This window comes from Rhamphochromis longiceps, linkage group LG2 (genome assembly GCF_057381845.1).
Source record: "Rhamphochromis longiceps isolate RC_006_pf linkage group LG2, R_longiceps_female_GT1.1, whole genome shotgun sequence".
NCBI lineage: Eukaryota > Metazoa > Chordata > Actinopteri > Cichliformes > Cichlidae > Rhamphochromis > Rhamphochromis longiceps.
The window spans coordinates 35,213,794-35,229,027 of record NC_140558.1 but is presented as its reverse complement, the minus strand read 5'-3'; the positions used below and the strand labels follow the sequence as shown (position 1 = coordinate 35,229,027).

At 43.2% G+C, this 15,234-nt stretch overlaps 2 protein-coding genes across 3 annotated transcripts; one reads left to right on the top strand and one right to left on the bottom strand.

Moving 5' to 3' along the window:
• Positions 1-3,162: 3,162 nt before the first annotated feature.
• Positions 3,163-7,913, bottom strand: LOC146677735 (uncharacterized). 2 transcript variants are annotated; one of them, XM_085425591.1, is made up of 5 exons: positions 7,724-7,913; positions 6,954-7,287; positions 5,519-5,820; positions 4,818-4,929; positions 3,163-4,681 (listed from the first exon to the last, which is right to left on the bottom strand). In XM_085425591.1, exons 2-5 carry the CDS (start codon positions 7,264-7,266, stop codon positions 3,654-3,656), a joined length of 1,755 nt encoding a protein of 584 aa, XP_085281717.1. In that variant the 5' UTR covers positions 7,267-7,287; positions 7,724-7,913; the 3' UTR covers positions 3,163-3,653. The 2 variants fall into 2 exon arrangements, with proteins under 2 accessions (XP_085281717.1, XP_085281726.1); XM_085425600.1 differs by having other exon boundaries at positions 5,519-5,712.
• A 4,652-nt stretch (positions 7,914-12,565) lies between these two features.
• On the top strand, positions 12,566-13,994 carry mif (macrophage migration inhibitory factor). The gene is made up of 3 exons (XM_085382612.1): positions 12,566-12,751; positions 13,417-13,589; positions 13,734-13,994. Exons 1-3 carry the CDS (start codon positions 12,644-12,646, stop codon positions 13,798-13,800), a joined length of 348 nt encoding a protein of 115 aa, XP_085238738.1. The 5' UTR covers positions 12,566-12,643; the 3' UTR covers positions 13,801-13,994.
• Positions 13,995-15,234: the final 1,240 nt, after the last annotated feature.

Below are 15,234 nucleotides of genomic sequence, written 5' to 3'. Positions count from 1 at the left end.
AGCGAGTTTCAGTGACACAAAGAACACGGTTCTCAGGCAAACCAGTGTTTACTGAGACAAGAAGAAAAACAAAGATCAAAGCAAATGGATATGGTTTAAATAGTGGTTACCCATAGATAGCATCACAGCATTTGTGCTTGGTGTGTTATTTCCAATCTTTCCAATCTCAAGAAGCCCTAATTTTTATAGAAAACTTGATATAAAGCTGGAGACAGACTCTCTGAAGGAAAATGCTGCAACACCACAAGCGCCCCTTCTTTCTTCTGGCCATTTCTTAATTTATCAGCAAGCAGGAACTGTACTGTCACTTGGTAAAAAGCTACAGGAAGTGACTTTATTATCTAACAACATTTATTTTCTAATAAATGAGGTCGTACTCTGGTTCAGATGGGCCGATGATGAAACTTAAATGTCTGAACCGCAAATAAGATGTGATTGGGTTCTTTTTTACTTGTTGTCTTTCCTGTTCCTGCAGAAAATGGCTCGCTGGAGCTGATCTGGTAGTCGTTCCACATTCATGCACCACTCACCCTTACTCTGCAAACAAACTGACCTTCTGACAGATGGACAGCTTTTTTATGTCTTCTTTAAAAAGAAAAAGACTTAATACTTATAGAGACAGTGAAAACATATCTGGATACAGACTCTTTGTAGGAAAATGCTACAACACCGCAACTCCTGCATGGCTCTTCCAGCCACTGAAAACATGGTGCTAAATGGGATGCACATTTCACGTGTTGCATTGTGAACTGTTGCATTGTGCACCACATCTAGCTATACTCGATGTGCACAATCACGTGGCAAACAGCCAAATGATGAACCACTATTTAAATCATATCCATTTGCTTGGATCTTTGTTTTTCTTCTTGTCTCAGTAAACACTGGTTTGCCTGAGATCCGTGCAACACATTTCACAGCCTCAACCCTGACTTTTGGGGGTTTCTTTCTTTATCATTTCCTGATGTTGCAAAAAATGTACCAGTGGAGCCGTCCTGGTTAGAGCTGCCGCACAACTGAGCTGTTCTGGGTCAGGAGGCCAGAAATGAATCTTTCCAGGGTTCTCTCTCATCCAACTTGACTGGCTGAGCTAACAAACACGGCTTGTTAGCTTAGTTTGTAGTTGTTCTACATTCACGCACCGCTCACCCAGAACCTGCAAACAAACCAAACTGCTGAGTGTCATACAGTTTTATGTCTTTTTTAACTTACTCTAGACTTTAGCCGCTATTTAAAAACTACGAAGACACAGTATCTTATGTCAAATACACAGCGTGCCAGGTTATGTCAAAGTGCTGTTTTCATTGCATAATGCAAGAAAGCCCTTCAGTCAATCAGAAATATCAGTAAGTGAGATTTATATCTGTATAACTAGTGCACAAAAGAAACTCTCAACAACAGCCCAACACTTGAATATGTCTAATATGGCAATATTTTTTTTATAATTAATGATAATAATAATAATAATAATATAATTTTTTATAATTATAATATGATATGATATGATGATATAATATGATCATGACTCAGACAACATAAAATAAGTTGACTTTTGTATGAAAGCACTTCTATTCATCAGCCTAATCTATTTTATTACAGTTTAGCTCAGTAAAGTCTCGCCAGTGCACTGTGAATTAGTTTAACCTTAACAGATCTAGTTTTGACTTTTCCTTAAGGTCTGAAAATAGATAAATTCAATAAGACTTCAAATAAAGAGCAGTTTCTTTCTACTTCCGTAAAACGTTTAACTTTCTATTTACTCATAATAACCACAAAGAAGCGACGTAGATAAAAACAGAACAACTCTGGCCATGTAACATGCAACCCTTTCCTTGCATGACTGCAGCCTGCATGCAGGCAGTAATGAACAGCTTTGTCATAAAGATGAAACATTTTTTTTCAGCCAGATTAATACGTGAAGCTCTTCCCAACACGCATTTTCTAAAATGTGACGGAAAGCCAAGCAGCGTTTGAGGATAAAAGCAGGTCTATTCAAACTGAGGGCCCTCTCACTCCCATGCTGCACTAGAAAAGCTGCGAGGCCATCGACACCCTGAGAAACATGATTACACTGTGGGTAGAACTCCAGCACTCGGCCCTTGAGTCATCTGGTACGAGGTAAGTTGAAGATCCCGTCAGAACCAGCCTGAAGTGGGCTGGATAGATGACAAGCAGGGCTGTCGTTAGTGAGCACAGATGGTCTACTTTGCTCTTTCTTCAAATATGAACTTCCTGACTTGGAGATCTTTTCCCCTCGACACACATCATGCTGCTGTGGGAAGAACAGAAATAATCCTGAGAGTGGAGAGGACTTTGCGAATTAGGTTCACCACCTTTCTAATATCAGGACTTAGCTGTAGAGTGGGCGATCATGAGGGAAAACATCAATCTACCCTCACCTACCACTTCACCTTGCTAATAGATTGCCTTTTGCCTTAACTCTTCCTGTCATAGAGTCAACAAGGTGCTGGAAAGTGTTGATCATCTGGGTAAGGAAATCCCAGAAAGTTGATTCTGTTTCTATTCCATGGGAGAAACGCTTCCTCACTTATTCAAGTGGCTTTTTCAGTCTCAGTTGACTAAATAGAAATCATCAGAAACAGAAGTCAGCTGAGACCGAAGACATCACTTGGATGAGTGATGAAATGTTTCTCTCACAGAAACCGCTACGTCCAGATGAACAGAATCAACTTTGTGGGGAGATGCTGGAAACACTCGTCAGAGGGTTTGGTCCATATTGACAAGATAGTTCGAGATGGTTGTGTGTGGGAAAATCCAAGTAGATAAACAGCTTCTGAAATACTCAAACAAGCCCACATGACAACAACAACAACCACGCCACGTTTAAAGTCACTTAAATCTTTCTTCCCATTTCTGATGCTTGGTTCGAATTTGTTGTCTTGACATGCATGAATGCATCCAGTCAGCTGACTAGACACATGCATTAACAAGTAGCTGAACAGGTGTACCTAATAAAGTGGCTGGCGAGCATCTCCATTTGATAGCCATCATTAACAAGAAGTTCTGAAAAAGCAGCAGCTCTTTGAACAGCAAATTTTTTAGTCCTTGAATGAATGTGTAATGACAATGTTGCCTAGCGATGGCTGAAAATTAAAATTTATGATGAAGGTAGTCACACAAAAAAGCTTTATGGCGTATTATTCACTAACTCGAAACTTTTCCTCATGAATTAAGATGTTTATTTTCTAGCAATGTGACGAAAACACAAACATACAAAATACCAAACTGTCAATTATGTCATCCAAAAAAGAAAACAAGGCCATCAGCTTTAACGTACTGATAAAGAGGTATGAATGAACGATGTATTCATCATTATAAATAAGTCCTGGCTGTGCACGTACATACAAATAATAATACTTCCAGTTAAAATGGCTAGATGGCAGAGACTGACTTTATTTCTCTTTCAACACAAAAACACCAACCAGTCCTTCCTGCCAGCTTTTTAAAATGTGCCTTCATTGTTTACTCGACCAAAGTCTGCCATGTATGTGCTTTGTTATCTTAAAGATAATCACAGGGAAAGACATGAGATTGTAACAGTCACATTCATCAGCTAAATTCTACCACAACCATAAAAAAAAACTTTAAAAAAAACCCCACTGTTCTTTCCCTAAAATGAGTTTCTTGTGAAGCCTCTAAAAGCACTGATGGTTCTTCAGTTGCTCCACATCACTAAAGCCCCTTCCACAGTTGGAGCACTGGAGTGTTGCTTTTTCGCTGTTGTGTATGAGTTGGTGTCTCTTTAGGTACTCCACACGGCTGAAGCGCTTGCCGCATGCTTCACAGCCGTATGGACGTTCACCTGTGTGAATCCGCTGGTGCCGTTCCAAATTACCAAGGCGACTAAAGCTGCGTCCACAGTGCTGGCAACGGTGCGGCCTCTCACCCGTGTGCACCAGATGATGGCGCTCCAGCGACCGTGAGTGTGTAAAACGCTTCCCACAGATCTCGCAGCAGTGCGGCCGCTCGGCGGCGCAGGCGCACTCGTGGTTCTTCAGAGCCCAGGCGTGGCTGAACGTGTTGCCGCAGTGAGCGCAAGGGAAAAGACTGTCCTCTGCTCCGCTGCTCTGTAAATGGGCGCCACCTAGTGGACACGGGTGCTCCTCCAGCTCGGCTTCCGAAGTGAAGCCTCCTCCACATTGTGGGCAGAAGTGGAGCAGGTCCCCGCCGCCCTCCTCTTCCCCGGCGCTCTCCCACACGCTCCCCGGAGCAGATAGGTGGGGCGGATGCTCCGACTCTCCGTGCTCCACCACATCCTCTACAGGCATGACCGCAGCTGAGTCGCTCTCTCTTAACTTCTTTGACCAGCCTAACCTCAGCTCCACATCCCCAGCCACTCCCAACCTCTCGCCCTCCTTCACCCTGCCTTGTCCTATCTGGTCCTCTTTGTGCAGAGTGGGTGGCTGAGGCTCCAGCTCTCCATCCTGCTCCATTCCATCGAGACCAATGTACTTAGGGGCCAAGCTGATCTCGGACCCACAAACCACTTCTGAGTCATGTTGAGAAGCCTGCTCGCGGCCTCTTTCGGCCCTTAACGCAGACTCCAGGCCCCTCAGCTCATCCATGGTCATTCCTCCCTCTGATGGTTCTGCAGAGCCCACCTTCCAGTTCTCCTCTTCACTCTCCCCTGGATGAAGAGTCGGGGGACGGTCTGACAGATCTCCTGAGCAGAAACAGAAGGAGGAGGAGAGAGTGAACGAGCTGGTGTGGGCAATCATTTCCGTTTTCCTTCAAGTACTGGTCTCTGAACATTTTCTCTAACTTGCCCTCCCTCACTCAGTGAGTCCTGGGCTCATTACCTTCACTCGGGGTTCTGGAGCCAGCGTGGAGGTTCTGGTTGGGCGGATGCATCTTCAAAGCCTCCTTGATTAGTCGGAGAGAGGCAGGCTGATAACCCTCTGTTTGGGCCAACTGCATAGAGAAGCAGAAAGAGAGCTACTGTACTGGGTAATCGACTGAGTCCAGGTACAATGAGACATTCACTATTAAATTTACTCTTGTTCTAAAAAAGCTTGTTAAATTTCCACATGATATGTTTACAATGCACCTGAAATAAAGATACAGCTAGGTGAAGGACTCCTTTCAAGCGGTGAAAGACTTCACAGAGCAGGGAGGCAAATTTATGCACATTATGCATGGTTTGAATATTCAAATCCAGAAGAGAAATGAAGAGTGGATCAGCGTCCTGCCACTTGGTGATGTGGTGGAAAGCTTTTCTAACAGTAGTGTTTCTCCCTAAAAGCTTGCTGTGCATGAGATATGAAGAGCCCCACTCCTGGCTCCTCTGGAAGCTAAATATCAAATCAATAGGCTTCACTTTATCCACTATATCTCTGCAGTGATCTGATAGAAGAAGAATTTGAGCAAAACTCTTTCTGTATTATTATTGTCTGTCTGTGTCTACATGCTCTCTCAGTGTTTATGAAGCTGCAGAGCAGAGCAGAGATGCTGTGCCACTTTCTCCTCCTACTCCTCCTCTGAGAAAGCCTGTCTCCCTCACCTCCTCTTTGATGTTGGCCTTCTCCTCCCCCTCACCGCTGAGGCTGCCCTCCCTTTCCTCTTCCTCCACCATCCCTCCCTCGTCTTCTTCATCCCGGGGGAACTGGATGAGGTACATATCTTTGGCCTCCTTCCCCCCTCTTCCTCCCGCTCCTGCTACCATGCCCACAGTTGCTCCACTTCCTCCTCCTCCTCCTCCACCACCACCAGCACCGCCACCACCTCCTCCTCCTCCTTCCTCCCACACACCTCCAGGCCACGCTTTGCCATAGGCTGCTGCTGGGCCTTTTTTTGACTTGCCTCCTGTGGAGAAGGGAGGGTGGTGAAGGAGGTGAGAGGAAGGAGAAAGTGAAGGGGAGGGGGAGAAGCAGGAAGAACAGCAAATGAAATATGAGGGGGAGAGAGATAGGTGGGAGGATGTGATTGGAAGGCCAGGGGAGGGAGAGATGAAGGAGAGAAGAGGGTGGAGAAGTGGGAGACGAGGAAGAGGAGGAGGATGAGGGGATTGGAGATGCAGACGGGAACAGGAGTGAGAGCAATGGGAGCAGGCGGCGGAGGAGGAGTGAGCATGATGAACGAGTTGAGGAGAGGGGGCGTGGAAGGACAGACAAGAGAGCGGAAAGGAGAGAAAAACATGTGACAGCGAGGAGTGAGAGAGAGGCGGAGAGGAGAGGAAGAAGTGGAGTTGGTGGGGGTCAAAAGAGGGGCAGGAGGAAGAGGAGGAAAGAAGGAGGGCACGGTGAAGGAGAAAAAGATAAAAGTAGGATGGAGAGTTGAAAAAGATGAGATAGGAAGAGAGAGAGAGGAGAAGTGGAGAGGGAGTGTGTAATTATGGAGGGTGGTGGAGGTGGTGAGAAGCAGGAGAGGAGAGGGGGAGTGTGTGTGTGTTCAACGTGATGAAGTAGAGAGAGAGCAGAGCAGAAGGAGGTGGGGGCAGGGAGAATAAGAAAAGGAGAAGAGGGTGTGAGGAGAAGAGGAGCGGGAAGGGGAGGAGGTAGAGTTGGAGGGAGACGGGGAGAAGTGAAGGAGGTGGGGGGGAGAGGAACCAGGCAGGAAGAGAGGAAAGGAGGGAGTGAGCAAATGCAGAAAGAGCGAAAGGAGTAGGAGGGACAGAATGCAGTGGAGAGAGGAGAGGGGGAGGTGAAGGACAGAGGGAGAGCGATCATGAAGAGGAGGCGGAGGAGGAAGGGGGGTGAGGAAGGAGGAGGGAGGGAGAGATCAGCTCTTGCCAGATGGTTTTCCAACAAAACAAGTGCGTCTTCACATAAACTGCACCTAGACTGCATAGCATTCACATTGTTATTCACGTTAAAGCCACAATCATAGGGAAATACTGCAGGATGTGCTGATAAGCTGCCATTGAACTGTATACATCATGCAAACTAAAGGTAAACAGGAAGAAAAGCTCCAAGTCGCCACACACAGCAAATACTTACGAGTCACGTCAAGTTTTCGCTTCTGCCGGCCTCCAGCTTCCTCCACCGGTGCTGCTGCCGCCACCAGCCCGGCGTTGCGGCGGTTGGCAGCCCAGCCCATGCCGTACTTGCGCTCGGTTCTCAGTTTGCTCTCTGTGAGCCTCAGCCGCAGTTTGAGAGCCTCGTTCTCCTTCCTGTTGAGGGACAGCTCCACCAGGTAGTCGTTCACTGTCTCCTGGAAGAGTTTGGTGATCTCGCACACCGAGGCACGGATCAGGCTGTCCATGACGGCGGTCAGATGCGTCTCAAATGTGGTCACCGATTCTTCCATCATCCTGTCCGCGGGGCTGCAGATCTGATGACGGTTTCACACACAGTTCGTGATCAGTTGTAACACAGCTTTCCTGCTATGATCGCAAAAGTTTTCGATCGTGTGATCAACTCTCCCCCATAGCAGCTGTTGGTTAACTTTACTGGCTAACCTGCTGCTAAAAAATAAACCTAAATGATTACGGCAGTGAAATGAGACAGGGCTCCGTGAATAGCATCACGGTCATTCCGCCTCTATTACAACTTAATTAAAGACTATACCTGCCCGGTTAATCTGTGCAGTGCCAAGGCGGCGATGCTGGTTAATCAACGCCAAAATCACAACCCCCGTCAGCCCGGCTTGTTAGTAAACTTATAATGCTTCTGTGCGTGCATTAATGTTAAAGTACAGCTGGAGCAGCAGCCTCTCCGTAACGTCGGAAAGTGCTAGCAGACTGGCTAGTTTAGCCCTGAATACGCACCGTTTGTCGGATGACACCGAGGAGCCACCACGGCGTGAAACAGCGGCAAAGGTGTAATTTCACGGATCACGGAGACGCTCGGCAGCTGTTTGTGTGCCGAAATACGGCGACAAAGGATAGCGCCATCCAACTTCTGCCCTCTCTCTCTCCCTGCCAGTTCCCTTCTCGCCTCATCCAGCACTGCTTTTAATTCTTGAGAACACTACGCATGCCCGGTACCGTAATTACGCTACACTCAAGAGCAGCCGCACCCTGGAAATACCAAGCACTCAGGTTTCACAAGCCACTTTTTATATAATAATTTCAGCAGTGGTGATGATTTTTTAAAGACATAAGGATACAGAAGAGCTTCCGCTTGATATTATTGTTTTTAGCACGACCCATTTGTCACATGATTGCACACGTTTTCTTCTCAATTTCACAGTCAGGGGTGGCGACAGTACAGACTTTATTTACTTAAGCAGAAGTTGAGCAGTAGGTTAAAAAATACTCCAGTAAAAGTTGAAGTAGGCTACTGAAACAACTTTTTGCTTATAAAGTTGGAATTCAGCTAATGAGCCTGAACATCATCAGCTTAAATGCAAATTCATCTCTGCAACTTGATGCAACCTAAGCCTGACCATGAACACCACAGGCACTGTGCACCAATCCAACACAGAGCTTTGCTGTGAATTCACCACATTAATGCAAACGAACCTGTTTATCGTGGACAAAACTACCCAGTATTTTCATGCAACATTTGAATAACACAAAGTTAGTACAGCTTAGCTTGTTTTGCAGGACAAAACAAATATACATAATTTATTACAGCATATTATATACAAATCCAATGCGTGATTGAAAATGATGACATCATATGTAAGATTTAAATCTTCAGTTTATCAGTCCTTACCCTTACATATAACCTGTCTTCTTCCCCTTCTGTCTATCTTTCTGCATCTTTCTATATCAAAGAGAGCTAACTTTCTACAAGTTAGCTCTCTCTTTTGTCTCTCTGTGAAATACATCTGCTGGTATACTTTAACTAGCAACAGGCTGTGCTGCAAAATGCACACAGCTGACAGAAAAGTTGGATTTAAAATTACTACTTAATAAAAACGTAACTCCCTTCATGCTGTCTCCTCTTCTGTAGCGCTAGACAGTTTCTGAAGTATCGCAAACAAAAACACATGCACTCCTTCCACCGACTTTTAACTCCCGAGTATAAACGCTATAGATGAACCAAATGTAAGAGTCTGTTAGAAAATGTAAGTAGTAGAAGTAGTAGTAGCAGATGTGCGGATATTTCTTTAAAAATGTAGGGAGTGTACAGTAACGAAGTATTTGTACTTAGTTACTTCCCACCTCTGTTCATAGTTTAGTAGTTTTAAGACAGAAGTGCGTATACAATTGCATTACCAGTTGCAGAAAAAAACGACAAAGTTAGCATAGTAGAATACTAAAGTTTTTCATGTTCATGTTCATGTCACTTTAAAGGGTTTTAATTGTTTCATTGTTTGAAAATACATTTGTAAATCAGTTTGCCTAAATTTAAAAATAAGACTAGCATAATAATAGTAATAATAATAATAATAATAATAATAATAATAATAATAATAATAATAATAATGATGCAGAAATAAGGATTTTTGGAAAATAATCTTAAATCATATCCTTTGACAGAGGGATAAGAGTCTGTCATCACTTAGCAGCACTGAAATTGGAGATCAAATTTTTGTGGAAACAAACACAGATAATGTTCTTAACAAGAAAGAAAGCACATCAATTTGATGCTCACCTGCAAGCGCATGGTGACATGGAAAGTTGCTATATACACACAGAGTGATGCAGATAAATGAGAAAATGTTATAAACATTATGTATTTTAGGAGCAGAATGGAGTGCAGATATTGCTGCCCTAATTAGATCTTGAGTATGAGAGTGTGGTTTATGGATCTGCATCAAAAGCACTTCTTGCAGGATTGGATATTGTCCAGGCTTGCTGTGTGGAGGAAACAGCTGCTAGAACATTACTTGTTGAAGTTCAGAGGTCATGGAGACAAAGACTCATCAAAACCAACCTTAAAGATACCCTGGAAATGAGAAGGAAGAAAGAAGTCAAGTGTTAGGAGGGGATCGAGTGGCAAGAAGCATGGGAACATGTGACAACTGGCTATTTTCATACAGCTTTGTTATGGCCTTCAGTCACAATGTGGACATGAAAATAGAAATTGACTGACTGCAGCTCAGGTAAAGAAATAATAAAGCATTCATTTAGTACTTGAGTTTTATCGATGTGGAAAGAGGAGACATGCAAGATATTTTTAAATCGACACTGACAGATCTGTGGAGAAGGATAAGGGTGCCCATTTTTTTGAGAATTTCACTGGTGTCTGATGTGCCTAAAATCAGAACATGACAGTAATGAAGTGCCACACAAAAGGACCGAATCTAAGACACATACAGAAGAAAACCCATAGACAAATTTTAGCATGGAGCAAATAAGTGGAATTCTGTGTTTGTAGACATGCAAGTGATACATTCTTCTAGATTTCATGGAGCAATATTCTTGAAAGTAAATACTTAAGGAGGTCAGTTTGATTAGATTATTTCTTCATGAAAACCTGAGATATAGACAGAAGATTTCTTAAGCTGCCTACGAGCCTGAAACTGCAGGAAAAAACCCTAAAAATAACTACGATTCCCCCCAGCTGGAAAGATGGTGCAAAATTTCAGAGGAGAAGGAGTAAGTTCGATGAAGCATTAGAAAGTGTTCCACAGGATGGAGAGAGTAGACTTCAGTGGAAGCAGAGGTGATAAGGAGGGTTGGGGTAGGTATGGTGATAAGAAGAGAAATGCAAAAGGACAGATGCTAGTGGGGGTTTTTCTGAAAAGGATGGAAATGCCTGTGCCTCCTTTAAGGAGAGCAAGGAACATTAGCTGATGTATAAGATTGGAGGAAGCTAAGCACATCCAAAAGGTGCAATCTCAATTAAATCAGGAGACTGTAAGGTGGTGGCAGGGGAGAATGTAGCTAGACACCATTCAATAGTAGTCTGTAAAATGGCTTTGGATACGAGTGAAGGCAGAGCCATGGATTAACTGGTGGGAGCGGAAGAAGGAAGACTGTTGCACAGAGTTCAGGAAAAAGTTGAGCCAGGCTCTGAGTATTAAGGAAGCGTTAAGACACTTAAGATGACTGTGAAAGTACAGCTATAGTGCTGAGGGAAATGTTGAAGAATGCGTTTGATCTATCCTCTGGACAGAGAAAAGAGGATAAAGAGGCTTGGTGGTGGAATGAGGAAATACAGGAAAGAATTCAAAGGAAAAGGTTAGCAAGGAAAAAGTGGGATAGTCACAAAGATTTAGAAGAACTGGGAGACAAGGCATGTTCTCCCCGTGTCTGCGTGGGTTCTCTCCGGGTACTCCGGCTTCCTCCCACCGTCCAAAGACATGTAGCTTGTGGGGATAGGTTAATTGGATAACCCAAATTGTCACTAGGTGTGAATGTGCAAATGAATGTGAGTGCGAATGGTTGTCTGTCCCTGTGTGTTAGCCTTGCGACAGACTGGCGACCTGTCCAGGGTGTACCCTGCCTCTCGCCCTATGACAGCTGGGATAGGCTCCAGCGCCCCCCGCGACCCTGAAAAGGATAAGCGGAAGTGAACGGATGGACGGACGGATGGGAGACAAGGCATATAGCCTATTTGGTTCATTTGAAGAGTTTCAGTCAGGTTTCAGAGTTCATCACAGTACAGGAACAGTTTTAATGAAGGTTACAAATGATCTGCTTATGGTCTCTGACAGTGGACAAATCTGTGCTTGTCCTACTAGACCTCAGTGCAGCAGTGATCATATATTTTATTATAGCGATTAGAGCTTGCTGCAGGTATTATAGGTACTGCGCGGCAGTGATTTCAATCATATATATCTAATAGACTCCAGTTTGTTCATGTAAATGGGGAGTCCTCTTCACACAGTAAGTTTAATTATGGAGTTCCACAGGGTTTTAGGGTGCTAGGACCAATTCCAATTGCATCACACATGCTTCCCTTAGGTAGACTTGTAATCAAGACCACCTAAACCAAGACCAAGACAATACCAAGACCAGAGGGTATCGAGACCAAGACAAGACCAAGACCGAGTCAAGACTAAGACAAAGTCGCGAGGAGACCAAGACAGAGACAAAAAAAAGTCTTTAACCTGCAGCCAGACGGCTGTAACTCAGGAGGTAGAGCAGGTTACCCACTGATTGGAAGGTTGGTGGTTTGATCCCTGGCTCCTCCAGTCCTCTGAACATCCAACTCTACCCTTGGGCAATATCATTAGAAGGCATAGCATAGATTTTCACCTTTTTCTTTTAAGGACATCCTGATAATAATGTATTACAGTAGTCCAGTCGAGAAATAATAAATGCATGAACTAGTTTTTCTGGCTCTCTTCCACATCGTGTCTTTGTCTTCTCTTCCTCCTCCCACCCCATTCCTCCTTCCCCCTTCCTGAGCCGGGTTTTATCGGAGAATTCTTCCTGTTAAAAGGGAGATTTTCCTTCCCACTGTCTCCAAAGTATTTGCTCAAAGCGGTTCATATGATTGTTGGGGTTGTCTTTGGTTTCTCTATACCGTACAATATAAAGTGCCTTAAGGCAACTGTTATAATATGGCGCTATGTAAATAAAATTGAATTAAATCTCAATGAGAGAGGTGGAGAAGGAAAAGGCCCATAGTGAGTTGTAAGAGGCCGAAGTTGTTTAAATATGTGTTGCTATTAATGCAGGGCCATTAGCGACTTTTGTAATTGTGAAACACTTAAGTCTGGTAGGTGGCGGTAATGCGTCTACAAGCTAGTTGCCAACCCTACAACCAGAAGAAGAAGAAGAAGAAGAAGCAGGAAGGCGAAGAATACCAGCGGCTGCACCTTGAGGGAGAGAAGCGTTGCAATAATGCCGATGTTTGTAGTGAACACCAATGTTGCCAGAGGTGATGTACCGGCAGCTCTCCTGTCCGAGGCTACAGAGGAGCTGGCCAAAGCTATGGGAAAACCTGCACAGGTAGGCCGGCACGCGCTCATTCTTCCACCTACCCTCACGCGATTGTACGTCATAACTATCAATCAATGGCTGTCCCCTTTAATTCCGCATGTTTAGATTTAACTTCTCTGATGAAAGCATATTATATAGAGCTCCACTCGGTAAACTAGGCTGGCTTTGTCTTGTGTAATTATGCAGACAGTGTGTAGACTGCCAGCGCTGGGAGATCATTGATCGGTGGAGTTGGATCACTCACCCGCTTCAAATGCAAGCTTGGCCATAAGAATATCTGGATGGCGCTTCATTACGTCACATTAATACTCTTATAATCAAGTAACCTACTCATAAATAGTCAACATTAAAGGAGACAGACATTTTATTCTCATCAATGATGAGAATAAAATAAAATAAATATATATATAAATATAATTCAATAACATGAGTCATCATGTTATTGAATTATAATCAGACGATTCTATGGTTTCTTTATTAGACTGTAATTAAGTGCTTAATTAAGTGCTACATAGGCGACAATGTTAAAATATATTATAGAGATTCTCTACTTGTGTACAGAAATGGAAAATAAATGAAGATATTGGTAACTTTTCAAAAATCCACAGCCTTCACTGGTTAATTGTTTTAAAATTTGTTTGCACCGTTTTGTGCTTCTGTCTTGTACACACCAGTACGTATCTGTGCACATCAACCCTGACCAAATGATGATGTTTGGAGGGAAGGGAGACCCCTGCGCACTCTGCTTCCTCTACAGCATTGGCAAGATCAGTGGTGCTGCCAACAGGCAATACTCTAAACTGCTGTGTGGACTGCTCAACAAACACCTGGGCATCTCTCCTGAAAGGTACCAAAGACACACTTTAACCAGCACATTTTTAATAATTTGATGAGTGAAAGTAACATGGTTACAGAAGCAATCCCCACCCCCGTCTGGCTGTCAGTGTCTACTCTCATTGACCTATTTTTCCTTCTCTCTTGTGTATTTCAGGATGTATATTAACTTTATGGACATGGAAGCAGCCAATGTGGCCTGGAACAGCACAACCTTTGGCTGAAATGGAGGTCAAAAAAAAGATCATTCCAGAATTTTCCTACAGGAACTTATAACTGACTAAATGATGAGTTGAAGACAATTGGTGATCCACTTGTAGAAATACTGACTACCTTAAAAGCACTTATCCAGACTCTTTAGCATTGCACTATAACTTTCCCATTTAAATGCAATAAAGCAAATCCTATAAACCATAAATGATTTTCTGTTTTCCTTTGTTTTCAATGAAAAAGGATCCTGACAGGTATGTGTTAGAGCAGTCAGGGAGCTGTGATGGAATCTTACTTTGACTGGAACACTATGTGGACGGCACAGGGGAAATATTACGATTGCATGATAGTGAAAGACAAGCCATCTGTTAATTGTTGTTTATCCCATTTGAAACTATCACTGTAAACTAATTGCTACTGAGTGTTAATGCTCTGAAAATGTTGTCCATTAATGAGCTAAGCAAGTTGTCCTTGTCATTGTGCCTGGTCAAGTATCAGGTATATTGTCAGGATACATATTAAGTATTATTGAAATACACGGATTCATACAAAACTCACTTTGAAGTGTTCATCATCAGGCCATAGGAGCCAAGCCATTAACTGTATATATCCATGTACCCAAGCATGACAATTAAGCTGTTTTCAGGCTGTGCATACAAGTGTAGATTGTTCAGTCTGCTGTAGCTCTACAAAAATCTATGCAACGTTTTGGCTGGGCAAGATTTGCTTTAATCTTCCGTAGCATAGATTCAACACTGTGCCGGAAACATCAGAGATTTTGGCCCATGTTGACGTATCATCACACGGTGCATATTTGTGAGATTTGCATTCATGACGAGAATCTCTAACTGTCACAATCAAGAAACTAGTTTGAGATGATTGTGACATGGCACATAATCCTGCTGGAAGCAGACAACAGAAGATGGGTATACTCTGGTCATAAATGGATAGACTTTGTCATCAACAATACTCAGTTGTACAAAGAGTTTGTGAAGTAAATATTTCGTCAGTGATGACACTGTAAACCTGCACAGTCTGCTTCCTTTTCTGTATTTCAAACTGAATATTGCAGAAAGAGAAAATAAATCATTAATTTGGGGATCAGGCATTCATGAAAGGGTTTAATTTTCTCAGGTTTTGGATTGTATTTAACTTTGTCTAGCGGTTATTTTGGGGCTTATCTGTGAATTCTTCAAGCATGGTTAAAATATCTCCACACAGCTTGATGCTTTGCATTCTCATAATAATAATAATATTAATAATAATAATTCAGTTTATATATCGCCTCTTAAAAACTGTCAAAAGCGCGGAATGCCAGGTTAAAATTAAAAGCCAAATATTAGTCAAAACACTTTTTGAAATGGATACGAAACACAAAACTATTAAAAATAAATAAATGTACAAATAATAAATGTCACGAACTCCTACCGGAAATTCGTGACGGGAGG